This window comes from Triplophysa dalaica, chromosome 7, assembly GCF_015846415.1.
Source record: "Triplophysa dalaica isolate WHDGS20190420 chromosome 7, ASM1584641v1, whole genome shotgun sequence".
In the NCBI taxonomy this organism is placed as follows: domain Eukaryota; kingdom Metazoa; phylum Chordata; class Actinopteri; order Cypriniformes; family Nemacheilidae; genus Triplophysa; species Triplophysa dalaica.
In genome coordinates, this window is record NC_079548.1 from 11,746,151 (window position 1) to 11,773,217 (window position 27,067).

Below are 27,067 nucleotides of genomic sequence, written 5' to 3' on the forward strand. Positions count from 1 at the left end.
AAAAAAAAGCATTGAGAGCCCAAAAAGGTCTGTATCTGAAAGATGCTCTTATCCAAAGCAACCATAGAGTAAGTGTTCATGGGAATTGAATCCATGGCCTTGGTGTCTCGCATGCATCATGCTCTACAATTTGGCCTTCTGGTTTTGACATTAAGAACATAGTATATCAGCTATTTCTGTCAGATTCCCTGGTGAGAATATGATGAGAATGAAACACCTGCTTTTGTACTGAAATAATGAGGGAGGACACATTTAGGACCTGGAACTTCAATTCGAGGCGGACATAATTTAAGCAACATCTGGATTTTATGGGAAACATCAAAGACGTGGTAAAATGTCAAGGCTGTTTTTTTCGGTTTCCGATGCGCGGTCGTAGTTAAGGGAAAAATCCAAGCTGGTTTGAGGATGAATCAGAGGTTTTGTGACAGATAAATCATCGCACCTTCTCCTCCAGGGCAGCCATTCTCTCCTTCAGGTGCAGTTGAAGTCTCTCATTGGACTCTGACAGAAGCTTGTCCACCGTGTCGGAGAGACGCTTGTTGTGTTCGTCATTCATCCGCTCCCTCTGCCTCGCCTGAGCAACAAACATTGAGTGAATATCGATGCTAAATGTACTGTACAGTGAAGATGATATACAGTTAATTGATACTACAGAGCGCCAATAAGCATTTCATGTACAGTGTTTGAAAATATTTCAAAAGAAAATAACTTTGGGGAGTTCAAAAGTTCAATTCCATTAATATAAGAAGGCATTTTATATATTTTTATATACTGTATACCTCACTTGAATCTATATTAACATTATTTTTGCTTTTGTTATCGTTACTATGGTTGTTGATAATGTATTGTTTTTTACATTATGTACATATCATATTATTTCTTATATTTGTAACATTATTATCACATTTATACATTATTCTTTGTTTCAAAGCCACTGTTTGATTTAAAATTGTATTTTTGAATTGTAAACAGAATAAACATGTACATTTGCTAAATTCTTTTGAAAAATCTGATGTACTTAAAATCACTACTAACATGTTTTTGTGTGCTATAATTTCCTCATAGAACAAGAATAAGCATGTAATATATCTCAATGATGATGAAATGCACCATCAAAGCAACTGTTTTCTTGCACTAGAGTTACCATGTACTGTATATAAATATTCCTTTTCTTTTCGTAAAATACAGTTTATGCTAAATTGGTTGGTTTGTTCAAGATGCTGCGAGATAAAGCTTATACAGCCTTTCTGCACTAGGCTAAATCTGAAAGCTCACACATTTCTTTGTTTGCACTATGCGCACCTTCTCTTGGTATGTGCTTTTAAATAAACATAATTCATTTTCAAATTCACATTTTCAAATATAAAATAACCAAATTAATCTCAAATTATGAAGAATTTAGGCTTTTAGATTATAAAAAAGGAGTCACCCTCTGTAACTCCTGATTCTTCTCCTCCAGTTGTGCCTCCAGCTGCCTCAGTCGCTCCTCAAAGTTCCCGTGGCGTTCCTCCGCCTAAGCAAGAGTAAAAAGAGTAAAAGAGAGCTTGATGGCAACTCCTGACAAATGAATAGCTCAGAAATGAAATATTCAGCATGTACGTAAATGTGCTTAGCGATTACATCATCACTAAGGTTTTCTGTTAAAATTTTAAACCGTATTCTCTTTCTGACATTAAATCATATCACAGAAAGCCTGACAAACAGACAAGAACAGGACAACACACACCTTGTTAAGTGCCGCCACCCTCTGGGCGAGCTGCGCCTCGATCTCGGGAAGCGTCTCAGCCCTCTGGAGGGTCTGCTGTAGCTTTTGCTTAGCATCATCCAGACGCTCCTGGAGCTGCCGGTTCTTTTCTTCACTCTGGGGGAAACGAGGCATGAGAGGATGAGGATGTAAGAACAATGAGGCAACAAGACAATAAAAAACACCACAACAAACAAGGTCTTCTGAGGGAAGACCTAGTTATCACTGCATCGCATAGTCATTCAGTATTTAAAGCCACAATATAATGACGAAACAAACAAGCATCAAATATAGTACAATAACATTTTGGTAATACAGATAAAATGTGTGGAACCACCAAATGAAATCTCACTAGGTCCAGACATCAAACACCATGGAAACAGATTCTAGATTGAAACCACAATATACCACAAAAATGATGTGGTTCCATAGTCAATAATATTTTAAAGGTGCGATGAAGTGGTGTTCTTTATTGTTTTATAATGTTACATGAGGTCTACTTATGACGTTCACGTGGTTTTTACATCCAAAAACATCAAAATCAATAAGTAATAGGCTATTTTCTACCCAGGTCAGCTCTGCAAACGCTCGGTTTTAATGGGCGTGTCGCATTGAAGACACTTGGAAGTAAACGCCCACCGCTTTGATTGGATAGCAGTTTGTATAGTTGAAGGCTTCTGTGAATTTGGTTCAAGACGTAACGTTTGGTTACACATGAGCACCATTCACAGTTTTCGGAGGGCATTAGTATTGTCTGAAGACCTCCTGTGATTAATAAATGATCTCCCCACATCAGTATTTAATTTTTATTTAAAGTATTTAAAGCATGATTTTACTCAAATGTACTAAATTGACTTTTTTCCCGGATGTGATGGCCAGGCTTTGCGTATAGATTGTATAGCATATACTTGTATTGCGTTTAATGATATATGAGCGTACCTGTCAGAATTTGTGACCAGTGATCCCGAACTGGACAAAAGATCACAGAGATCGCGGGTCTCAAATGATACGAGATTTTCCATGATAAACAAATAAACGGAAGACTCGCGGTAACTTATGGATATCACCCAGCACCCGAAATAATACCAAAACACTACAAAGCAGCCTCCATTATTCGCAAACGGTGTATAAAACCTTGAAAAATTATATGAGCCCGCCAAATCACAGAGATGGCGATTCACAAGGACTTAAGATCACAGAGAACCTCTGCAATTAATACAAATGACCAGAGGTCATCAGGTAATCTAATCTCGGGTGAATAGTGTTCAGGGCACATCAAGCGATCTCTAACAAAGTTTAGGGGATTTATAGTACAAAAACGTTTTACTCACATAAGATTGCTGCACCATTCCTATCGGATCCAATATTGAAGGCACAGCACTGCTTTTTAATTGTAAACTCTTCACAAATTCAGTGTCGACCTCTGCGTTGTTCACGAAGGATTCTCGGAGAAATGAAACGAGCAAACGCTCTATGTTTTTCCCACATGAGCTGGAACGTCTTTAAAAATAATATTCCTAATATTATATACTAATATTGGAATCCGAAGGAAGGTTATGGAGCGACTGTATTCTTCCACAATCAGGGATGGCACAATATTTAGCTATATTTAACGGCATGTTTGTTTATTGCTTGCTCGCTCTATCTGGTTCCACGCCACTGGTTCTGTAATGTGCGAACCAGTGGGCGGGGCTAGAGAAGTAGTCGTTGATATTTTTCTATGGAGGCGGTTTTCAATCTATCAATGTCGTCATAGATAGGTGCATTCCAAAACCTGGCGTTCTCTGGGCCTGGTGTTAATAACAGATGTAATCTCAGTAACTATGGCGTTTTTAGTTCTGACACTTACATGATGTTCGCGTGAATATGAGTCCCTCTTATATAACAAAAGCTCGGGTTAAAATTGTGATTTTAATTCATCGCCCCTTTAATGTGTAAACTTATAGAAGAACCTCTAAAACTGAACTGTTATAGAAACAATCAAAGTAACAAGATTTCCACCCAAAAGTAAAAATTATGTCATAACTTTTTACCCTGTGGAACACAAAAGAAGATATTTTAAGAAATGTCTCATTGGTTTTGTGTCCATATAATGGAAGTCAATAGGAACTATATTTGGAAATTCTTTAAAAAAGTATTCTTTGTGCATTAAAATAGAAAATAATGACATTGAGGTTGAATAAATGATAAAAGAATTTAGGGTTATAAACAAATAGTACTTTATTATTTACCACATTTAGGATTGATTGTGGTAATAGTAAAGAAATGTACAAAATATTTAAAGTCTATTATCTGAATATTGAAAGGGATGCATAGGCTCCTATAAAAGCTTCTCGTTATGATAATAGTTTTACTTTAGGCCTAAAGTGGGACACGTTTTTTGCAAACCTTAACAATAATTATAAACAATAACAGAGAAATGTAAAAGAAAATTTTTTAAATGTTCATTTCCTGCCCCTATAGACTCCTACTGTTCAACAAAACCGTAAAAAGGTCCTGAACTTGCTCTTACACCTTTCATGTGTGTCTGTACATGATTTCACTCTTGTACCTGTCTGTATAAAGATTCTTTGCTGGCAAGCTCGTTCTCCAGCTTGTCTTTGATGTCATGGAGAGATGTTGCCTCCCTCTGGGCACTGAGGTACCTACAGACAAGAGCACACACAGCGAGCTGAAGAGGGCCTCTTGATAAAAAACTGTTTTCCTACTTTTTTCTATTTAAAAGTGCAGAACAGGCGAATTCCCGCCCGGAGCATTGCAAACATTCCATATGAAAGAAAACGCTCATATAGCTCCAGTCAAATCATTAGCAGGTGATAGAGCTTACCTGCGCTCCAAAGTGGTGATCCGTTCTTCCATGTCTTCTCTTTGACACAGCGCCTGGGGTTCAGGGAGTGGTAGATAATATATGGGATAGAAGAAAGGAAAAACATTCGGTTGGTATGGTTGACCGGGATACAAACACTAACACAGAACATTATGTACATGCAGCCACATTTATGGATGGGCGAGTGTCTAGACAACAGCGAATTTTTTTTTTCTAACAGTAACAATATCAAACAGAGCTGACTGTAAACAGCTATTGCAAAACAAAAAGGGCTATTTCATGCATTACATAATTGCTCTAAGGGAGTAGAAACTGGCTGTGGAAATGAGTCTTGAAAAGCGCATTGAAAAGAAAAACAGGACCTGTTTTGGTAACTCAGGGAAAAAAAAACCTTCAATCTCCATTATTGGGTCTGTGCTTTATGGCAGTCAAAGCAAGTTATAAACAAAAAAATCTGCTCGAAGCATCCAAGATAAGAGGAACGCCAAGCCAGCACAGCTACCGGCAATTCCGGAAAATTCCATAAGTAGCGAGTCTGTGACATGAAACAGACGTTGTTGCCAAGTTGGCAAGTCATTGTGTTACCGCGGGAGAGAACTGCGTGCTTCTATTATACCGAAAATTAGAGTTCTTCCACTGAGGAATGTCAGATAGACAGCTGATTATTTTGTCGGCAGTTTGATTGATCTCGATTCAGCTGACAGGCACACCCATCAACAACCAGAGCACTTCACCACTAAATGTTCACAGTAGCAGGAAACCCTTCTAAATTAAAAAAGAGGCGGGAATGATGTGAAACCGTGATTTTGTGCGGTGCTCGAGTTTGTTTTGGAGAGGCTTTCATGAAATTTCACCTCTTTTACGTCCCTCTGAAGCTTCTGATTGGCTTCCTCAGATTTAGCCAATTCCCTCCTGGCCGTGGTGAGCTGTTCCTCGATCTCGCCAACCTGTGCATCGGAGACGTGGTTCAAACGTTAAAATGTGCACACAAACATGCATGATAAAACTTGGATGCATGCCAACAGCGTACAATCATTTTATATTTTTCCAAGATTGCAATGTAGTTTAAATCCACCAGAGGGCAGCAAAAATTGTGACACCGTCTTCTGCTCAGCATCTCTGAGCCTGGATCTCTATGGCAACCATGGGAATGCCAGTTCTCCGTCTGCCCGGCTAACTGAAACCTTCTCATGCAAAATGCTTCAAAGAGCATTAGTTTCAGTCTTCTATTTGCATAGTGCTTTTTACAACGCACATCGCTTCAAAGCTGCTTTGCAGAAGGGCGTCTTGGGTGCTACAATGCGCAACACCAGTAACACGATTCACACCACAAATTTACTTTTTCTATTAGTGACCTTATGCAAATAATGTGTTTGAAAAACTGCTTGTTCTCATTTAAAACAATACTTGACTTATGACAAATATGTGATGGTATGTCTGGAGCAATTCATGGTTTTCTTCAATATTTAAAGGGGATATGAATCTTAAATGATTTTCAATGTGTTCTCACCAGTTCCCACTGCATACACATCACAGATCTACTCACCTGTCTGCACATAAGAGCGAGTCTCTCCTTTAACTGAGAAAGTTCTGATCTCTGTCTCTCTATTTCTCCCTCTCTCTGTCTGTCGATCTCTCCATCATCCAAGAGAGAAGAGGGGCCGTTGGGAAGCCGCTGCGTGAATCAGTTCAAAAGAGAAACATGAGAAAAATGAACGTGAAAAAATTCAAAACAAGATTCAAATCACTGCTCTGACTTACTTCCTTTCCATTGTCCAAACCCCGTTCTCGCCTTTTAATCTGATCCCGCAAAGATAGAACCTAGGTACAACAAACTAAATTGAGACCGAGGAAACGGTACAAACATGCATTATTCATGATATGATGTTCACCTCATTTGTAGACGTCTCCAGCTCTTCTTCTAAAACAGCGACTCTCTCTAAAGCCACACGCAATCTTTCACGCACCTGAGGAACAGAGAAACAATAGACAATGAATCAGCAGGATGGTGCCTGTCAAAAAACCTAACATTTATTTTAACAGGAGCGCTTGCTCTTTAGACATCTAGCAATGTGCATTTGAACTATATCAGTTTTTAAAGTCACAGTTTATTTGCAAGTAATTTTATTCGTTGTCAGCTCTTTCAGTTTAATATGTAGAGACAGGAAACAATTTATTGCTTTACAAATACACACTAATTCAAATATACACACTTTTCGGTCCTTTCTGGAGTCTGATAGCTGTGGTCACTATAATAAATGATATACAAGTTTTGCAAAGATGTTTAAAATGAACAGTACATGGATTTGGAACAATATAAGAAAGAAAAATCTTTTTCTTCATCATTTATGGCGGGTCAGGATGGGGCTGCTGACCTTTTCATCCAGGGCTTTGTGATGTTCAAAAAGAGACTTGAGGGCTTTGAGCACCTCGACCTCACTGGAGACTCCAGCAGGAGACTGAGCCTGTCTCTTTACCACAGTCATCCTCAGAGAACGCTCGTGACGAGACACCAGACACTCCAGGTGCTCCAGCAGGAGCTAGACAGCAAAAAACGCAACAGGGAAAGTGAGACAAGAGAATCTATAGAGGAGACCGGGGCTAGTTGTCACATGAGTTAATTGTCAATTCTAAGATAAATATCGAAGTAATTACAAAGCCCGATTGAATGAATGCTTGTTTCCTCTATTGTTTGTCTTCACACTGTTATTTTACAAACTTAAATGCAGTAATAGAGTTTTATTTTTGTTAGTTGTTTAAACATATGCAGAAATATAAACCAGCCAGGTGAGCTATGTAATAAAGCTACAGTTTATCCAAAAGGTTAAACTTTGTTTTTAGGGCCTATTAAAAAAAGACAGAAATATACACGTGAATCAAGATATATAAATAGGTACAACCAGTCCCACCCCATATATGAGCAAGGTTTAAGATTAACACTCCAACTAAAAAAATTCAAAGAAACACTGACGCAAGATATAAAAGGTATATGATGTCTGAACAGTCAGACCCATACACACATATTGGGCTTCCATGTTTTACGGGGACTTTATATAAACTTATATAGAAATATATATACTGATTTTTATACTGTACAAACTGTATATTGTATCCCCCAAGAAAACTTAGTTATTTAGTTAAACTAAATAATAAGCTGTCTTCTTTAAAAAAATGACTGGCTTTGTGGGGACATGTGGTCACCACACTGAAGGGTTTACCAGGACCACACACACACATACACATAGATGATGGTTATGGAGTTACTGACCCGTGTGTTGTTCCTCTCCGCCTTGAGCTCAGCGATTTCTTCCTCTCTCTCCAGCAGCTGCTCTCGACATACATTCAGCTCTTTGGTCAACACCGCGAACTCCTGCTCACACACAAAACACAATCTGAGCAAACAATCAACGCTACAATTAAACCAAAAAGTGCAAATCCAGTGCTGTGGTCAGCCTTAAATATATTTACATCCTCCCAATGCCTCCCAATAACATACACACTCTCAAACCACACACACATAATGTGGAATAATGTGTCAATTGAGTTGTTCCGTAAACCACCGTAGAAACATCATCACTAACACCATTATATATTGCTTTTAGGAATCCTACTAAGAAATGTATAATAATCAATATAGTGTTAAAACATTTAAACTCAACACCATCACGCAAACACTATAACACTTACACACACTCAACACTTACACACAAACACTATAACACATCCACACGCTCCACACCATCCCACAAACACTACAACACAACCACACCCTCAACACCATCACATAAACATTATAACACATCCAGACTCTCAACACCATCAAACACACACTCAACACTTCCACACGCTCCACACAAACACTACAATACAACCACACCCTCAACACCATCACACAAACATTATAACACAAAACCAGACTCTCAACACCTTCACACAAACTCTGTAACACATCCACATGCCCGACATCACAAAAAAACACTACAACACAACCACACGCTCAACACCATCACACAAACACCACAGCACAACCACACGCTCAACACCATCACAAAAACACTGTAACACAACTACACGCTCAACAACATCACACAAATTGGTAACACATCCACATACCCAACACCATCATACAAACACTACAACACATTCACACGCTCAACACCATCACACAAACACTTTAACACAACTAAAAGCTCAACACCATAAAACATACTCTGTAACACATCCACATACCCATCACCATCACACAAACACTTCAACACAACCACATGCTCAACACCATCATACAAACACTACAACACATTCACACGCTCAACACCATCACACAAACACTTTAACACAACTACAAGCTCAACACCATCACACAAACTCTGTAACACAGCCACACACCCAACGCGATCACACAAACACTATAACACAACCACATACTCAACACCATCACACAAATACTACAACACAACCACACACTCAACACATTCACACACTCAGAACTTACACAAACAATAACACATTACACACTAAATAATATTACACATCTCACACATCCCCACAATGAACAGTAACAAACAAACACTATTACACATGAACACTCTCAAAACAAGCACAAAAAACTACCACAAATCCACACATTTAACACATAAGCAAACTTTCAATGACAAACACCGGTCGTGTGAATGTTTGTTTCCGCAATGTGTGTCTTTGTGAAACGCGTTCTGAACACTCCAATAAGCAATTCTTGGGTGTAGGAACTTGATAGCACCACGTTGTGTAAGATGACATATGGCCTGACATGCCTGCCACAGCGCGCATAAAACCACACCATCGTTTGCTAGCTGCCTATATGTGATCGGGCCCGTTCATCGAGAAACACACTACACACCTTCTCTGTCAAGCGCAGACAGTAACCATGCCAGACTGCATGTACATGTTGCTATGTACTCATGTATTAGGGTTTGTGTGTTTGTTTGCTCAAATACACAGCAGATGTTTGTTTATTAGATGATGTTGAAATATGTGTGTGAGCTGACATGGCAAACGTTTGAAAGGACCACCAGTAACTTAAGAGCCATTCAACTCCAGTTGTTGACTTTTCAGACATTTACAAACGGAGATTTGAATCTGAACCAACTCTTTTGTTAGGTTTAAGTTTACTTTGCTGACAAACTTGTGGCACAATCACTTTTGTTCATATGTATATGAAGACAGCAACACAAGCCCATGCAAAAACATTGTTGCAAAAAAGAGGAGCAGATGGTTTATTTTAACAATTTGAATTAACTTGTTTATTTATTTTTTCTTTTGGATCTAATATTTAAAAACGGACACCTTAGGTTGTGATGTCACATGCCAGTATTTTACAATTTTCACACATTTCTGCAATTCTAATTTAAATGTGTTTTTTAAATCATATTTTTCTAAAAAACTATAAAATTATTCTTATATATAAAAATATTAAATCCAGATTTTTTGCATTGCACCTTAAACTCCACAGTCCATCTCTATGTTGATTTCTTTAATATCAAGCAAAACTAGGGTAAAGAAAGAAAAAAACAGAGGAAAGGAAAAGAAAGGGGAGTAGGGGGGCTAAGCTTAGGAGTGGTATAGTGGTACACAGATGGTAACTCAGTGGGCCCATAGGACTTTGGCATTCTAGAACTGTACCGTGCTGAGATTGGACCAGAATTACGTTTGGCACAAGTATGCCAAACACAATTGCGTGATAATGTCCTGCCTTATTTTTTTCTCTCATTCAAGCTCCTGCTATAGTTCGACTGACACCAAGGATCTTAACAATGGGTTCACACCCCTTTTTTTCAGCATTTGGCTTTGTCGTTTCCTGGAAATGCTCTGCTTTTTCCTCATTCATTCTATACTAGTGGGATGCACCGAATGAAACCATTTTTAATGCATCGCACCTCTCAATCTCAGCCTGCTTGTGTTTGCATATGTGCGTGTGTTTGGGCGTGTATGTGTGATATTGATTCTCTTCCTTTCTGTGGTGCTATGGGCGCTAAATATCCAGTCTCTCCCACAGAATGGGCCTCTATAAGCTATTTTATGCCAAATGTAAGTGGCAGTTGATTTAAAAATGTTACCAGTATCAAATATATATATTGACAAGTTATGATTCAAAAATACAATTCAAGAATGCAAAACATAACTTATAGTGTGAATCTGAATGGTGCGACTGTATTCAACCCGATCCTTAACAAATGGAAAGTGACTTGTGTCATGTTGAAATGTCATAATTACAAGAAAACAAACTTGCATGATATTGTTTTACATTTACAACCTACGGATATTCTGAAACGGAAATTCTCACTTCACATTATTCTGAAACGGAAATTCTCACTTCACATTTTTATGCTGCTTTTAACTCATACCAGACATTTCAACGAAAAATTGCTAATATTATCTTGATAAAAATAGGGAAACATAAATGGGATATATTTTTTATTTCTGCTGTTATCGAGTCAACAATTGTGAGTTAGGGATAGCAAGAGCGACCCACAGAAATACATCGATCTCAGAACTGCAGCATGTATGTGGTAGATTTATTGTTCAGCACTACAGTTTGATAGACAGAAAACAAACAGTATAGGAAATAAAAATGAAGGTATAGCAAACTGCTTACATTTATTAAGTAAGTATTGCTTTCATTTTTAATTGATCACAAATGAAAAAAACAACAATAAGAGAAAAGCATTGACCTTTTAATGTGAGTTAAATGTAGCCATGAAAAGATTGACTATCATGATCCACAAAATGTCTAATTATTTTCAAAGGCAGCTTCTATTCCTTAATAACACGTTTGTATATTCATGAGTGTGTTTCGCGTTAGGGAATCATATTTTGTAAATGTGAATAAGGTTGCACATCTCTAATTCTATACTTGTTTTTTCATACTTTTCTGACCCCATATGCAAATGAAACGCCCCACATATTTTGAACAAGAGATGTTGCATTCTGTCTGTTCATAGCCCAAACTCATTATATCACTTTAAGCTCCTATGATGTTATTATAGGTTCCAACTCATTATTTGACACAATCTAGCAGTACAAGAGCTGTTGTATAAAAGATTATATCGTTCAGAAATCACAAGAAGCGCCCTGTTATGTAAAACAGGTGACAGAATTGTAGATAATCAGATAATCTATAAAAGATATGCAGAACACCTTCAATTATATCAGAAGAGACAAAACCTCATGCAAAGGTGACCAGAACAGGCCCTAGCTAGTATGGAAGATTGGCTTGAATGTTAGCCGGATCAGTCGGGTACACATAAAGACTGCCTAAGATGCGTTGACAAAAAAAAACAGAGGTGTTTAGTTGTGACCAAAGAATGATCCTCACGCCTAACTGGAATGATCCTATCATATTCTTGTTCTTGACTTTTTATCTTTGTTGCATCACTTGCACAGGCAGCTCTTGCTTCCGGAAATCACTGGATTTCATCCATTTCCCAATATTAATTCAAGAAATTCTTAAAAGATGCTACTCTGAATCGAAAAAGACCATTCATAAGGTCTGAAACAGCTCGTCCATGATTAAAAAACCATACGATTTTCTTTTTTCTGTTGGACACAAAAGATAATTTGTACTGGAATACATACTTTTTGCGTTTTCCTATAATTACAATGAGACTGGGGCTTTCCATGTCTTGTGAAGTCGTATATAGTAAGATTTAATGTATTAAATAACTAAAAATCTTACCTCGCTCTCCTTGGCACATTCATGATAAAAAAAGACTAATTTTATAAAACTTTGATGGTAATTTTGCATTCCTCGTTGAAGCAAACATCAATTCGCTATTTATTGTATTTGCATAAATTATTTAATCTTTTTCACTCCACAATAGAAAATACAAAGATAGTGACACAGTTTAATGTAAACTAATCTTCTAACATAAATACAAGACAATATAAAACTGCACAACATACATTTACTTTTGCAATTCTGCATAAAACATGGTTTGAAACACACACAAACCCTGATACGTACCTGTGGCAGTGCGATGGACAGTTGTCTCTGCAGCGAGTCCTTCTCGTGACCCAGCTCTCGCAGACGTAACTGTGCCGTGCCGAGACAGTCCTGGGTCTCTCTGAGACTCTCCAGCAGCCTCTCTCTCTCCGTCAGCATGTTCACCATCAGAGACTCCAGGTTTCCAGTGCTCCCTCCCTCGTCCCCACCACGAGCCTCTCGGCCCCCATACCCGCCGCCAACACCCCCTGCACCGCCACCCAAACCACCACCCCCTCCAGCAGGAGAGGACGGGCCTCCTCCGCCTCCCCGTCCATCCTCTGAGATGGTGGGCATCACCTCACACATCATCTTGAGGCCGTGGAAGGTGTGAACGAGTGCGTGAGGTTGTTATCTGATAGCGTGAGAGAGGTTAAGGGTGAGCTTGTGTATGTCTGGTCCACACAGGTTTCCAAAAGGGGGATTCACAGCGTGGACTGTTAAGTGTCAGATCCGGTTGTGTTTGCGTGTTTGGGATTCTAAGGTTGTCGTTCATATGCGGGTGTTTATATGAGCATTTGGAGTCTGATAGTGTGATAATAGAGTGTGGGAATTTGTGCAAGTACAGATGGATATTGTGGATGTTCGATGTGTATATATAATGTTGTGTATAGTATTGCAGATATATTATAATATACTATGTGTGTGCTCAGTCTTTGTGTGAGTGACTGGTGTGTGTGTATACGCAGTTAAAATGTGTGAAAGGTGCAATTTCTCAATTTTTTCCCTTTATATCTTTCTTTGTTTCTGTTTCCACCCCCTATTAATCGCTTCAGCTTTCTTCTCCACCTTGGCGGAATATCATAATTGCTGTGCTCTTCTTCAAAGGTAGACACGTACTGCCAGTTTATCCGAATTTTTCTGTTGTTTTCCTCTTTGTGGATTAATTATCCGCAGTTTTTTCCTCAATGTTCAGGTAGATTACGAGTTGTATTGTTAATTCCTGAATGGCTTCAAGGCTCCTGATTGGCTCTTAGTATGTGCTGTTGAAAATCCTTGGCTTGGTTGCGTTTGGGCGGAGCAGCAGGGTGTGTTCTCGGGAGGGGTGAAAGCGGCGGGATAAAGTAGGAGGGGAAAGTCGTCGGGTTACAGGGACTGGTTTGGGTAAAAGGAAGGGTGGGCATGGAGGAGAGTCTTCTACCCACTGGGTTTAAACTTAAAGTAAAGGAGAGCTGAAGAGGGAAATAAAGGAAAGTGGAATTAGCACATAAGGCCGAAGGTGGTCGGTAATACATCTTTTTTTGGTTCACATACTAAACCCAACACAGGTCTACTACATCTTTGAATTTCCTTTTCTAGTCATGATTACTTGATATGGATTTTTAAAAACAACTTTATAGAAGTGACACAAATATCTATCACTATCTTGGACTGGAAATCAAAATTTCATAATTTTATAGGTTTTCTTCGAGTGGGAACCCTGTGAATTAAAGGGATAGTTCACCCAAAAATGCAAATTCTGTCAGCATTTACTCAGCCTCTCATCATTTTACACCTGTATGACTTTCTTTCTCCCAGACAACACAGCAGAAGATATTTTGAAGAAACTTGGTAAACGAACAACGCCTGCACCCATTCACTTCTATTGCCTGGACACCGAGCCAATGAAAGTGAATGGATGCCGTTTAACAACATTCTTCTCTTTTGTCATCTGGAGAAGAAAGAAAGTCAAACAGGTCTGAAAAGTCATGAGGGTGAGTAAATGATGACCGATTTGTTTTGGACCCTTTAACTTGCATTCACCATCAGCTGAGAAAACACACATTTCTGCTTTCAAGAGGTCAGATGGGAATTTTCAAGTGTTTAAAATGATACTGTTTATTGACAAACCCTCAACAACACAGCATCACAAAATACAGAACTACTTAAAAAAAAGAATATAAAACACACAAAACAACAATGACACTCAAACGTGAGAGAAAATGGTTAAAATATCACAATTTTACCATTGTTAACATATCATGCATCAAGCACGGGCATTTAATGCTAAAAATGTTGGGATACAAGTTGTGAAGTTGTCTTTGGAGGGATAAATGGGGCAGCGTCTGTCCTTTTGGATAGCAGCTGTCACTTTAAATTTGTATTTCCTGAAACATACTGTGATCATGACACAGGTCAAATCTGAAAACAGGCGAGAGAGGTTTACATTACACCTAAACACTGATGAAACTGTAAGACAGGGAGTTATCTTGAAATCGTTGATTTTACGCAAGAGTCAGCCAGAGATGGTGGTAGACACGTTGGGGAACAAAATATAACGATGAAAGCACAATAAAAATGTCCATCTGTGTGTCCCGCCATACAGTATCAGGGAACAACATGAGAAAGCAGTGCATGTTGACACAGAGGAATTTAGAAGAATCAATAGAGCTCAGACACAGGCAGTGATTCCTTGAACAGGCCACAAATCGTGCTAAATACTCTGTCTTGAATGCGAACGATGTAGAGGCAAATGAACACAATGTATCAACGAGAATGCCTCGTTTCAACGACTGTCATGCAGAACATTCATATCAACAGCCAATTTCATTTGTTTTGTCTCTCGGTCGGTCTGTCTGTTCATCTCTCTGCCTTACTCCCTCCCTCTTCCCGTCACACACATACACACCTATTTCAAATTGTCTACTAAAATAGACACCCAGCGGGAAAAGGTGAGACGATTTCCTAATTCAATACCGCGCCTTTATCGTGTGCAGTTTGATAGGCTATATTTGTTTTTTTTCTCATTATGCTTTGTAGAAGCGATTAGTCATGAGGCTAATGGATGCGCATGATATACGGAAATGGAATTCGTGGTGTGTAACGATCATGTAGCCGGCCAGTGCTTTTGTGTGTCCGTGGACGTTGTCGAATAACATTTAAAGGGAACGGGTCCGTGTAAATACCGGGCAGCCATCGTTACATTGGGAGGGCATTGGATGCTGTTGATCTGATGTTCATACTCGGAGAAAAAAAACACAATTCAATACAATAATGGAGGGGTCGTAATGAGACAAACATCGCTTTTTTGTGATCCAGCAAAATGACGTTAATAGTTTCAGCGTGCATCGGTGGAGCCTGGATGTATGTGTTGACGTATTCCTTTGCCGTCCGCTCCACCATGATATATGTACCGTCTCTCTCCTGCAGATAGGCGACTGGACACGCCGTCGAAATCGCATTTTTATCTTACGAATAACACGTCGTGTCGTTTTTTTCATGCGTTGCTATTTTATTCTCTTATTTCCGTCCTTCTGTCGCCTCGCCCCCTCCTCCCAAGTCCTTCCATCCCCCTCCTCATCTCCACAGCTGGGCGATATCACACACACAAACATGCATATATAAGAAAATACATGCGATGCTGAAATATGCACGCCGGCTTAACCGCCGCTCACCGTTGTCATCGTCGGAAGTACACGTTAGGCATCGTCATTTCATCCCCGTCGACCCCATCGGAGCGCAGCGCTTTCGGGTGCCGAATTAGCTGTAAAGCCCAGTTGTCAGCCTCCCCCCTTCCCTCTTCCTCACACATGTAACGACGGCACCGAGCGACCAAACGTTACACCTAACCATAGACAACCCCAGTCTCTCTCTCTTCCCCCCTCCCCTCTCCCTCTCTCTGTCGATGTAAAGGAGCTGGCTCTTAAAGAAACATTCACGCCTGCCTCACCACCACAGGGATCACAAACACGGGCTGTTGCTAGGGCTACTGTAACTACGTGATATCATGTAGCCTCTTGTGTGTGACACGGTTCATCGCCCCCCTCCCCTTCATATAGGTATAAAGGTATTAATTTATAAGCAAAGCTCAAGCATTTATAGACAAAGATCAAAACGGTCATCGCTCAATGTGTACCTGAGAACTTCGGTCCACTCTCGGTCTGTCGCAACATCCACCCCCTCTACAGGCGACATGCGGTATTGCACTTCGCAATGATGAACCATCCTTAAATCAACGCACTTGTTAGAGCAATTATCGCATCATTTTAAGTGTGCCTTTTTTAATGCACGATTTATACAGATATGTTGTTGCAACTGTTTGAATCAAAATATTATGCTTGTCTAATTTCTATTTATGATGTCATTCTGCCTTTTTATAGCTCACTTCATGAAGCAATACAAGAATATTGAAACGATTATTTTTTCTTTTTGGACTCACAAATGTCTCCAATTACACGGATGGCGTAAAACACTGGTGCCTTCTACAAAACGCGTACCTCATACACTTTTCATACGCAGTTCGTCCATGTAAGAATTCATAGAAATGCTATCCGTATGACGTAGTGTGAGCGCTTGCGAAAAAAAAAACAAATTACCCGCGACCCGTCTCGAGCTGAGAATCCTCTTTCAGAGGTGGAGGCCACAGGCATCAATGTTACCGCCGAACCAATAAAAAAATGACACTGGTGACTTCTCCACCAATAAAACAGACGACGAGGAGGGTTCCAGCAATGATAAGAGCCAATACAACGGGCGCAGGACTGGGTGGGAGCCATGAGAAGTATCCCAAAAGAGATGACGTAATGTGTTTTTAGAAGATGATGTCATCGTTGTGCACAAGGAGAGTATTTAAAGACACAGATGCGCTGTTGTAGGCCTACAACTTGCAGCTGGAGCAAAATGCTGTAGAAGCGCAAAAATGGGGATGACGATTTTCTCTCAGTTCGTGTCAAGCAACCTTCAACGATGACTAATGATAATTTCTAACAAACACCCTCAGTTCTTACTTTGAGAACCACAAAACTTTACACCCAGAATTTAAAAAATAGATCGTGAACGTGAATCGACGCGTGTGGTCTATCTTCAAAACATAACGCACTACTTTTAAGCATTATAAATGTATATGTGACTTACATACCTTGTAGTACTAGCATCTCTACCCAATGGACAGCTCATCACCATGGCAACAGAGGCAACATGGTGTCAGTGTCTTTTCGGGGCTGCAGCATCAGAGCCTTCCTAACCAGTGTACATTCAGAAAAGTAGGTTCAGGTTCAGATGTTGTATTAAAGTTTTTAGCATTTCTGTTTCGTCATGCCAGATAAGTTATGGAATTAGACAGTCACTTTGAAAACGTGAACTATGTTTGATTGGTTCTTTTAGTAGTACAACACCCTTAACATTGGTAATATTTCCTTAATCTCTCTATGCCCTGGCTCTAATAACTGAAGTTAAGAAAATGAGTAAAAGTAAAGACATTCACTTTTTGTGTTTGGTGGTGGCTTGTGCTGTACAGTTGTCACACAATAGCAAAATGATGCTCCTAAATCACCTGAGAATTGCCAGATACATCAGAATGCAAACCACTGCCATTATTTATACTTTCTGAGCGTTTAGGGCAGAAATTGTGCATATGTGCGAATGATGTAAGTGGTGAAAACTAACCCCTAAAGTAAGTTCGCCACAGATTTAAGATTGCAGTGAGAAGTTTGTGAGTTTATAGCCCCCTCTGCTGTTCTTCAAGGATATTGCAATATGGCCCAGATTCACAAACAAGAAGTGCTGGAGTGTTGAATAATAGTAGTTGTCTCCTATCGTCACTCAGACCACATAGGTTTAAACAGAGACAGGGAGGGTGGAAAGATCAAGGGAAGAGACAGCAAGGGTGTTGATAGCTCATCAAGTACTTGCAAAAGAATGAGCGAGAGAGAAATGAGCACAGATACAATTAAATATCTATTATAAGGATTTACAATTTTAGAATTATTCTTTATCATCCTCCTCCCCAGAATTCCATGCAGCTTCCACAAATCCTGCTGAAACTAGCACAATAACCTAAGAGATTAAGATACACGTTACTCTTCAACTTCACCATGAATTAGTGAGCCTGCTGATGTAAAGGGTAAGAGAGGATTGAAACCTCGAAATCACTGCCAGACTCTAATGTGTCTCATTTTATGTGTATGTGTGCACATACATTGCTAACAAGAGTGAGTGCAAGACACAGGATGTGGAGCCCAGACAGTCAATGCCCCAGAGACCCAGTAAAATACCTACTGGCTTTGTTGGGGTTAGCATCAAAAAGGATGTGAAGTACTATGAAAAGTGGATGATTCAGCAGCAGTCAGCCCACTCCATGATGCAAATGAGCCGAACAGAAGCCCCATTTCACACTATCCAAATCAAGAACTCGTTTCATCATGCTCTTCCCACAGCATCTGAATCATCTTTCTTGGCTCTTTATTTTATACCACTTGTCTTTTACAAACGACAGTGTTCAAGACATAATTCAAATTGTTTGTACTTGAGAGACACCATCACAGCAGCAACTTCTAGATTTTCTTTGTCGAATCAATTATTTACAGTACAAGAAATAAGATAATTTTGCACTATGAATGTAAATATTAAATCCCGTTTACCCTGTTTAATAAACATTTTGTATTTTATCATGAAAAAATTCACAAGTGTGTGATATACTAATCTTTAAATTGTCTGTTAAATTGTATTTTTTTCATCAAAATGTTGCAATTTTTTTGCATCTCTTGGTTATAAATCCTATTTTATGTTGACTTGAAATTGAATCGTTAATCTCTTGAAGCACAAACCCTTCCTGATAAAATCAAATTAAACATTGACAATACTTGAGTTTAAAAGGCCTGTGGTGATGTGTAAGTGTAGTGAGTGTATTCACATTGCTATGGTAGTGTCCTACAGAGTGTGATTGAAAGGTGACAGCTGCAGCGGGAGGAGCAACAAGGTCACTGAGGTTAGGGAGTGTCTGACAGATTTGGAATGGAATTTACAGCAACTATGGGCCATGTGGCAAAGAGTGTGCGCACACTATGTTCAATGCAGATTAGGACACACCTAAAACAATGCAACTGTCACATCAGAGAGTGCTCCAAATTGGAGTGTTGTAAGAGATGCAGAAAAATGTATTGACTTTTTGAAAGAAAAATGCAGAAGAGCGGAAAACGACATTTTGACCCAAGAAATAATGCTTTTGTTTAGTAAGAAATGGGTGTATTTGGCAGAGATAAAAATGTTAAGCATTGAGTTATTTCACACTATGTGTGATCCGGTGATCTAAAGAAAAAGAAAACTAAGAACAACACAATAATCTCTTCTATAAAACTACATAAAACTAACCAAATTGTTTATCTGGACACCAGAAATCTTGATTTTTTATTTAAAAAACAATTACTGAGCAAGTACATAAACTATTGGTGTTGAAAACTGTCTTTTTACCTTAGGGTAAATCTATAATAATGATTTAGAACTTTAGCACTCGGGCCAGATTTTTGGGGAAATGTCCGCTACTTTTAAACACATGTATATATATTATTTAAGTAGGCAAAGTAACCTCAGATTTTATTTTGAAAAAGATGGCGATAAAGAGACAATAAATAAATGTAGCAGCTTTAAACATTTATGGATTTGCTGTGGACTTCCAATATTAAAGTCCACGATATAAAGGTCCAATGTGTAATTTTTGGAGGATCTTTTGATAGAAATGCAATATAATATCTATGTCTTCAGAGGTGTACATAATGAATCTTACATAATGAAGCGTTATGTTTTTTATTGAGCTATTTCTATCTTCATACACCGCGGGTCCCCTTGCATAGAATTCGGCATGTTGTTTCAACAGTAGGTCTTAACTGCTCTACAGAGCGTGTTTGTAAATAAGTTATTTCGATGTCTTGCCGCCGAAGTTCCAATTCACAACCTCACCGCTAAATTACACACTGGACCTTTAAAAGGTGTGATAATGCAAAAAAGCTATATATGCCACAATAATGATATAATTCTTTAAATATCCTTTACTAAAAGAAAGAAAGAAAGAAACACAATACTGTCATAAAATTGGGATTTTATATAAGCCTACATGAAAAAATGTAAGTGAATTTATTGCACATTGTGGTATCTATATTTGGTTTATGGATCTGTGCTCATACATGAGTCTATTAGAAAACCTCCCATCAGAGAAGAGGTATAAGGTTTCACCAACATAATCTTCACCACAGAAAACAACCATATTATTACACGTCGTCTAGAAATAACATGTTGACGCCTTTAAGAGCTCCTCTGTAACTTAAAGCAAATGAAGGCAGTAAACCTCAATGATAAAATAATTTCAGCAGAGAAAAAAAAATGACTACAGCCATACCAAACCACACATTTACTATTCAGTAAACTCACCTGTTTTCCTAGGAGTAGCATGCTAATGGTTTACTTGATGCCACAGTATTAGGGCTATGAGCAGATTAAGTTAATGATGAGGCAAAACACAAGTGTGTGTGTTTCACGACTGTGTGAGTGGGAAAAGGATGGACCGATGGGTTCATGTCGAGTTTGGTTTGGTTGTGTATGTGCAATATCCATTAAAGGCTAAATCAAAAGTCTTTTCATGTTAAAAACAGGTGTAAGGCATGTGTGTGAGTATGTTATAAGGTGTGTTGAGGCAGATTCTGTGGTGGCTCAGCTTGTAGATTATTCTGAACATCTCCATTCTGATCAACGGGGACTTTAACCACTGAAAGACAAAACAGCTGTTGTTTACAAAGTTAAAATCCCACAAAAGGTGTCCAGCAACGTTTGCTTTGTTATTTCAGGTCAACAAAGACATGACTTAAGCACTCATGTTTGTCTTCTAACCTGGACCATCTTCACTTGCTAGTTTCTGGATCTCTTGCTGAAACTGGAGTTCTCCATTGGGACCTGAGGGAGGTTGCCTATTGACGTCCTGTTGCTCCTTTTGTTTTTGTGACATCTCCATCACTGCCTGATCAAAAGTAAAACAAGAAGTCAGTTCTCTGGCAGAAAAATAATATACTAAAAACCAAGAATGCTGTTAATAAAACTCATGGTGTGGAAAAGTATCAGACTAGCACCAAAACTATTACAGCTATGCTGAAAATGGGCAAACAAGTATAGTTTTTAACACAACAATAGTTGCCCAAATAAAGCTGTGATACACCAATGGAAATAAAGTATAAACTATACTGTTTTTAATCGCCTATACCTGTTGATATTCTTTTTTCTGGACCTCCAAAGCTTTGCTTCTCTCTAAAAGAAGTTCCTGTTCCTGTCTTAATGTCTCTGCCCTTCTGCCAAGCTCCACCTCCTTATCCCGCAGTTCTGCCTCGAAGCGTTGTAGCTCCTCTTCTGTATATACCGGCTTCGTGTCATCCAATGTCTTAAACGACAAGTAATTGAGATTGTGAAAAGGAAAGCAGTTAGCAAACATTGCTCAATATACACTGCCAGAAAGAATCATAATACAGGCAGTGTGTTTCTACAGTGTATGTCTTTTCATAATAAAGGTTTTAAACATCAACCATCCACGCATGTCTGATTCTAACCTCCCATTCCTTTGAGTTGTTCAATTCTTTCTTGTCCGTTGATTTGAGAAACTCCTCCAGACTGACCAGCCTGTCATGATTGAGATCCACCTGCAGTGTGAGAAAGCGGCAAAAAGGCTGATAGAATGACTAAATGAAGGAGAAAAATGATGAAAACAAATCTAAGGATTATACATTTTTCATGACATGTTCCCGCATCCTTAGTCTCTCCTCCTCCATCTCCATCATGTCATCTTCTTCATTTTTTGGATCGTAGACCTTCTCAAGCTAGGATGACCAAAACACAGGCATATGCAGATGTTACAAAAACAACATTTTTGGACATGTTTTTGCATATCAATTTTACAAGCTGCATGTTTTTTTTCTCAGGAGAGCCACTAGAGGCCAATGGAGTCTTAACCGCAAACTCAATTATGGCAGAAAAGAGGCCACATCACTGTCAAACACAGACTATCGTGATCTATTAGCCTCAAACACTGAAATGTCCTCCTTACCTCTTTAGTGAAGAGGGCTTCAAGCTCTTGCTCATCCAACACACCATCACCATTTGTGTCTAAGTGTGGAAACACCATTAAAATGAATGTTGACAGCATAAGGGCCTGATTATAAAAAACAGCACAAAAACTAAGACTGACCGTGCAGTTTAAAGAAAGTCTTGGGATTAAACTCTTGCGGATCCAAACCATCTGTTTCTTCCCACACCTCGCGTAACTGATCCACACTACCCTGAAAGGAAGGAGAAAACCTTATTCACTAATATCAAATGTGAGACAAACAAAGTGGAATTCACATTATCACAGTCTTCCCTCTCACCGGAGCATTAATTTTGGGATGCTGTCTGTGTTTATCTTTGAGTTCCTCAATTCTTTTCTCCTCCTTTTCTCTCTTCTCCTGGTCCAAACTCTTCAGGTACTCCCTGCGCTCGTGCTCTTTCAGCATCTCGTATCGCTTAAACTCCTCATGGCGCTCTGCATCATAATTCTCAAGATCTTTAGTGGCCTGAAAATAAGCACGTGCACACACAGTGAGGTACGTTATCGATCTATGGTAGTAACTTGCAGCATGCTCTGAATTTTTCTTACGGTGGCGATAAGCAGCTCCAAGTCTTTGGCCTCAAACGTGTTCTGATTGTGAGGATCAAGATGTTCAAACTGCCTCAACAGGGAGGCGTGATCCATCTGAACACCTGTAATCACAGCAAAACATTTGCGCAAACAGAAGCGGGAGTCATGTCAACAGATTTTCTTGCTCATCGGTGTCACTCAAGCAATACAGGGGAGGGAGATGCATGTCACAGCCAAACACACTCACTCTGTGTATTCGTGCTGTCCAATTTAGCCTTCAACAGCATTCTGAGGCGTGACACTTCTTGTCTCTTTAGCTCGTCCAGTCGAGTCCGCACGTGGTGGCCCACCAAATCCAACTCCTTACTGAGACGTCCATTCTAAAAGGCATTATTTTTCTTTTAGGGACTTGAAGAACAGGTGAAATCATCTTCAAACTTTAAAAGCACAAAGATTACTAAGAGAGCAGTTAACCTTAATGTCATCGGTGTTGGCTGTCTGGAGTTTTTCTCGGAAGTGGGGATCTGTTTCCAGCACTTCGATCACCTCCCTCAAGTAGCGATCATAGTACAGACCGGTATCCTATGAAACATGCGACTAAAGTGAATAAGCAAACCTAGAAACTCTTGTCTGGATGTGTTTTTAAATACAAGGCTTACAGCATTCTCCTCAACCTTCTCCTCCTGAGGCGGCTCGGCGGGGCGATCTATCGGAAGTGTCCATACCACCAGAGTGAGAGACAGAAGCAGCAGCCCTTTAACAAACGCCGCTGTCATTCTCGTAGACCCTGAGATAGCACAGACAGACTAACACAAATTAGGAAACGTAGCGGTTTATCCAGATTCCATGAGGTATGTGTGAGAACGAAAACGCTTTCTATACGCAGACAGAGTTAACGTCAACGTTTAACGTAAGATTAAACATAGATCAGGTCAAGACGCACCAGGCAGATCACGCTTCAAACAGAAGCAAACGCATGAAGGAAAACAAGACGTGCTTATACTGTCGTTTGTATTAAATATATATATTATCTGCATTAAATCATTAGCGATTTGTCTTACCCTCGGCTCCGATTCAATTTCAGCGCCAATGTCTGTAAAATAAACCTACAGTGACTACAAATTGCTATGCTCTGCTGCTTCCAACACAGAGCGGCAACGACCTATGACGTAATCTGAACGCGACCGCTTTCAGCAAGTCAAATTAAGATTTTATTTATTTTCTATTTAAATACATTTATTTTTTATTTCACATACGTTCCTAAAATGTAGATAGCCGTTAAAATTGTAACGTCTTATTATGAGAAATTAGTTTAAATAAATTAATTGAACACGGTTCAGGAGTGTTGATAAAACAAAACATAATAAAAAGCAGCGATTGTCATTCAGTTAACGTGGGTTATTTAGTTCAAATTTAATTTAGTTAAATTTAATTTTATAGCACATAGTACATTTGTTATGTTTTATAGATGCACACAATGCTGACAACCAATAAACGTTTTATTTGAACTTTTTCGAAAAATAGATTTTCATTTATCCAAGACGATTACAAACATGACGCAAATTTAAAACACTGACAAACACAATAAATTAAAGACAAAAATTGCACACAATAAATAATATGATAATACATGAAGTATAAAATATTAAAATGTAACACATAAGGGAAGAGAATAAACCTGAAATGCATTTAAAAAAAATCACAGTTATGGCAATAGATGTAATAAATATGGCACAAGTAAATAATCAAACAAATAAATACAAATTTAAATAACAACACTTCAGAAGTTACATAAGACAAAGCATAAATGTTACATTGTTTAACTCAGTTTAACTGATAAATAAAATGGAGACTCCGGACAAACAGTCACAATAAATATTACTCATAAATTAACCCTGTTTTAAAAGTCTATTTCTCTCAGGTCAGTGGGAGTGCTGGCTCTCTCATCTTCATCAATAGCACCATCTTTTCCCTCCTGTGCTCCATTTCTCAGTCTTTCTCTGAGAGCGCCCTCTATCAGCTCAGTGCAGCACTGCAACACGGCCTGTAGATGAACACATAGTTAGCAACTGTCCCACACAAACACATACAAACAAAAACAGGCACACACGCTTCGCTTACCACATCAGTCTGACAGAGCGTGGCCAGAGCGGAGGTCATAACACTCAATTCCCATGTACTTTTGGTCCTTAACCCCCGAAGGGCAGAGTTCAACACAGCCGCTGCTACCAGAGATGGGGGAGTTCCCAGAAAACGAGAGTCACACACGCACATGGCGACAAGTGAGTCGCTGTGGCGTCGAAGTGTTGTGAGAAAGTCTCCTGTATGTGTTTCCCCATCCTTTAGTTCCCCAAGAGTGAGCAGGAAGTGTGGGATAAAGTCCTGAGGGGTTACGGCTGCTACATCCCATCGCAGAGTGGCCAGGACAACACGCTCCATTTCCTGTTAGGAAATGCACAGATTAGATATTTATTCAAACAATGAACAAACGATATATAAATAAATATAAATAAATAAATATATAAATAAACTCACCCGGAGGTTGGATGACAAAAAGTCATATTCAGCTGCCGCACACAGGGTATCGGCATTAACTGTGTCACATTCTGTAAGTTTGGAGGCCACCAGGACACAAGCAGAAGCCAAACAAGTTGGAGAGACAGGCAGGGATAGAGTGGCAGACAGGTATCGATCCAACAGTGAGACAGCCAGGGGAAATACAGATTCATCGCAATCACATTCACAGCACACCTACAAAAACACAGAAAAGGAAACTTTAAACAACTCAGAAATACTTGGATGAAGTCTGAAGTTTTTAAAGATTGTTGGATTGGAGATCTTTGTAGATAAGTTATTGTCACAAGATAGTTCTCCAATTATAAACGTTATATAAATGTAACTATGCTTTACTGAGCTAACAATAGATCATTCAAACCAATAAAGAATAGTCAGAAAGACTAACAAAAATCACAAATGAAACCTCTTTTCTTTATTCTTGGCAGCCATGAAATGAAAAGGCGAACAAATGCTTCACAAATTAATTCTTGGTTGTCAGGTCAGAGTTTCAGAAAAGATCTAAGCAATGTATGAAACATACCCAGATTCCAAAACCTGAAATCAAGTCAGAGATTTCACATGATTTTAAGATCCTCAGGTAAATCAGCTTTCAAATAATTTTAGACATCACAGAAATTCAAGATCTACCTCCATGGTCCACTTGGCCAGCTCCTCTCTGCGCTGAGGATCTCTCTGGATGAGTGATGTATAGAGCGGAGAGGGCAGGTATCTTCCCTCTGACTGCAGAAGTCTCTGAATGACCCTCAGACCAGAGGCGCTTGGGTCCCAGGGGGCTTTGACTGAAGACTCCCGACTCTGAGACCTGTCCTGAACCTCTTCCTCTTCACACCACAGAGACACAGACATTCCTCCTGCTAGCGTTGTATTCCAAGATATTTGAAGTGTGAGTGAACCGTGTTAGTAGCAAGTAAGTATCACCGGCCTCAGAATAAAACACTGTTTTTAAAATAAAATGTAAAGTGCAGTTTCTCCAAAAAGTGCTTGAATTGTGTGTCTAAATGTAAATGTGTGCTGGTGAGTGTCTGAGTGTTTTTCTTGTGGTCTCGTGTTGTTCTTACCCTTCTTCTCTCCTTGTTCCCTCTTTTATACGTCCTCGAGGAGGAGTGACTGTTGACGAAAAAAGTGAAGGAATAAAAGAGGGGTGTGTAAAATGAGAAGAGTAAAAGAATAAAAGACTTCAATGCTGGATGAGCAACAATGGCATCAACAGGTGGAGAGAGAGAGGGAGAGAATGAGCGAGGGAGGGAGGGAGGGAGGAGAGAGGGAGTAACCCAGAGGGACAGCGCAACAGCTTGTCACCGTCAGTGAGCGAAGAAAAAAGAGAGTGAGAGCGACAGAGAGAGAGGAGAGAAAAAGGTCATCTCCAAGCTGTGACAATGAGAATGAATAACAAAAAGATTTGGGGTGTTTGTTGACAGTGACGGGTACAAGAAAAATTGTTAGTGGGATCTATTTAGCATCGCTGTCCTTCTAGAGAACATGGATGTCCAAATATGCTGTTTTTAGGAAATAAAAAAATCTGTACTTTTTAAATGATGACAACTGTGTTATCAA

General features: G+C 39.2%; 3 protein-coding genes across 7 annotated transcripts in view; all 3 read right to left on the minus strand.

Moving 5' to 3' along the window:
• ppfia3 (PTPRF interacting protein alpha 3) overlaps window positions 1-16,148 on the minus strand; it is a 28,172-nt gene extending 12,024 nt beyond the window's left edge. The window contains exons 1-13 of one of the 2 annotated variants that reach the window (XM_056752977.1): window positions 15,963-16,148; window positions 12,571-13,760; window positions 7,840-7,941; window positions 6,947-7,111; window positions 6,464-6,538; window positions 6,333-6,371; window positions 6,118-6,246; window positions 5,426-5,518; window positions 4,572-4,624; window positions 4,296-4,389; window positions 1,727-1,861; window positions 1,430-1,513; window positions 443-574 (exon numbers count right to left, since the gene is read on the minus strand). In XM_056752977.1, the coding sequence (XP_056608955.1) occupies window positions 443-574; window positions 1,430-1,513; window positions 1,727-1,861; window positions 4,296-4,389; window positions 4,572-4,624; window positions 5,426-5,518; window positions 6,118-6,246; window positions 6,333-6,371; window positions 6,464-6,538; window positions 6,947-7,111; window positions 7,840-7,941; window positions 12,571-12,900 (1,431 nt within the window). In that variant the 5' untranslated portion in view covers window positions 12,901-13,760; window positions 15,963-16,148. Of the gene's footprint in view, window positions 1-442; window positions 575-1,429; window positions 1,514-1,726; window positions 1,862-4,295; window positions 4,390-4,571; window positions 4,625-5,425; window positions 5,519-6,117; window positions 6,247-6,332; window positions 6,393-6,463; window positions 6,539-6,946; window positions 7,112-7,839; window positions 7,942-12,570; window positions 13,761-15,962 lie in introns of both variants that reach the window. The other variant, XM_056752976.1, reaches the window with a different exon arrangement.
• Window positions 16,149-20,363: 4,215 nt separating this feature from the next.
• Window positions 20,364-24,101, minus strand: nucb1 (nucleobindin 1). Of its 2 annotated transcripts, none has more exons than XM_056752698.1 (13): window positions 23,998-24,101; window positions 23,596-23,723; window positions 23,411-23,518; window positions 23,184-23,316; window positions 22,955-23,058; window positions 22,686-22,871; window positions 22,508-22,598; window positions 22,367-22,425; window positions 22,047-22,139; window positions 21,873-21,962; window positions 21,533-21,706; window positions 21,166-21,292; window positions 20,364-21,043 (listed from the first exon to the last, which is right to left on the minus strand). In XM_056752698.1, exons 2-13 carry the CDS (start codon window positions 23,710-23,712, stop codon window positions 20,955-20,957), a joined length of 1,371 nt encoding a protein of 456 aa, XP_056608676.1. In that variant the 5' UTR covers window positions 23,713-23,723; window positions 23,998-24,101; the 3' UTR covers window positions 20,364-20,954. The 2 variants fall into 2 exon arrangements, with proteins under 2 accessions (XP_056608676.1, XP_056608675.1); XM_056752697.1 differs by having other exon boundaries at window positions 23,596-23,742; window positions 23,998-24,093.
• Window positions 24,102-24,648: 547 nt separating this feature from the next.
• ccndx (cyclin Dx) lies at window positions 24,649-26,700 on the minus strand. Of its 3 annotated transcripts, none has more exons than XM_056753658.1 (5): window positions 26,572-26,700; window positions 26,141-26,367; window positions 25,472-25,687; window positions 25,058-25,378; window positions 24,649-24,980 (listed from the first exon to the last, which is right to left on the minus strand). In XM_056753658.1, the coding sequence occupies exons 2-5, from the start codon at window positions 26,357-26,359 to the stop codon at window positions 24,837-24,839; spliced, it is 900 nt and encodes a 299-aa protein (XP_056609636.1). In that variant the 5' UTR covers window positions 26,360-26,367; window positions 26,572-26,700; the 3' UTR covers window positions 24,649-24,836. The 3 variants fall into 3 exon arrangements, with proteins under 3 accessions (XP_056609636.1, XP_056609638.1, XP_056609637.1); XM_056753660.1 differs by having other exon boundaries at window positions 26,141-26,364; window positions 26,572-26,652; XM_056753659.1 differs by lacking the exon at window positions 26,572-26,700 and having other exon boundaries at window positions 26,141-26,540.
• Between the last annotated feature and the right edge of the window lie 367 nt (window positions 26,701-27,067).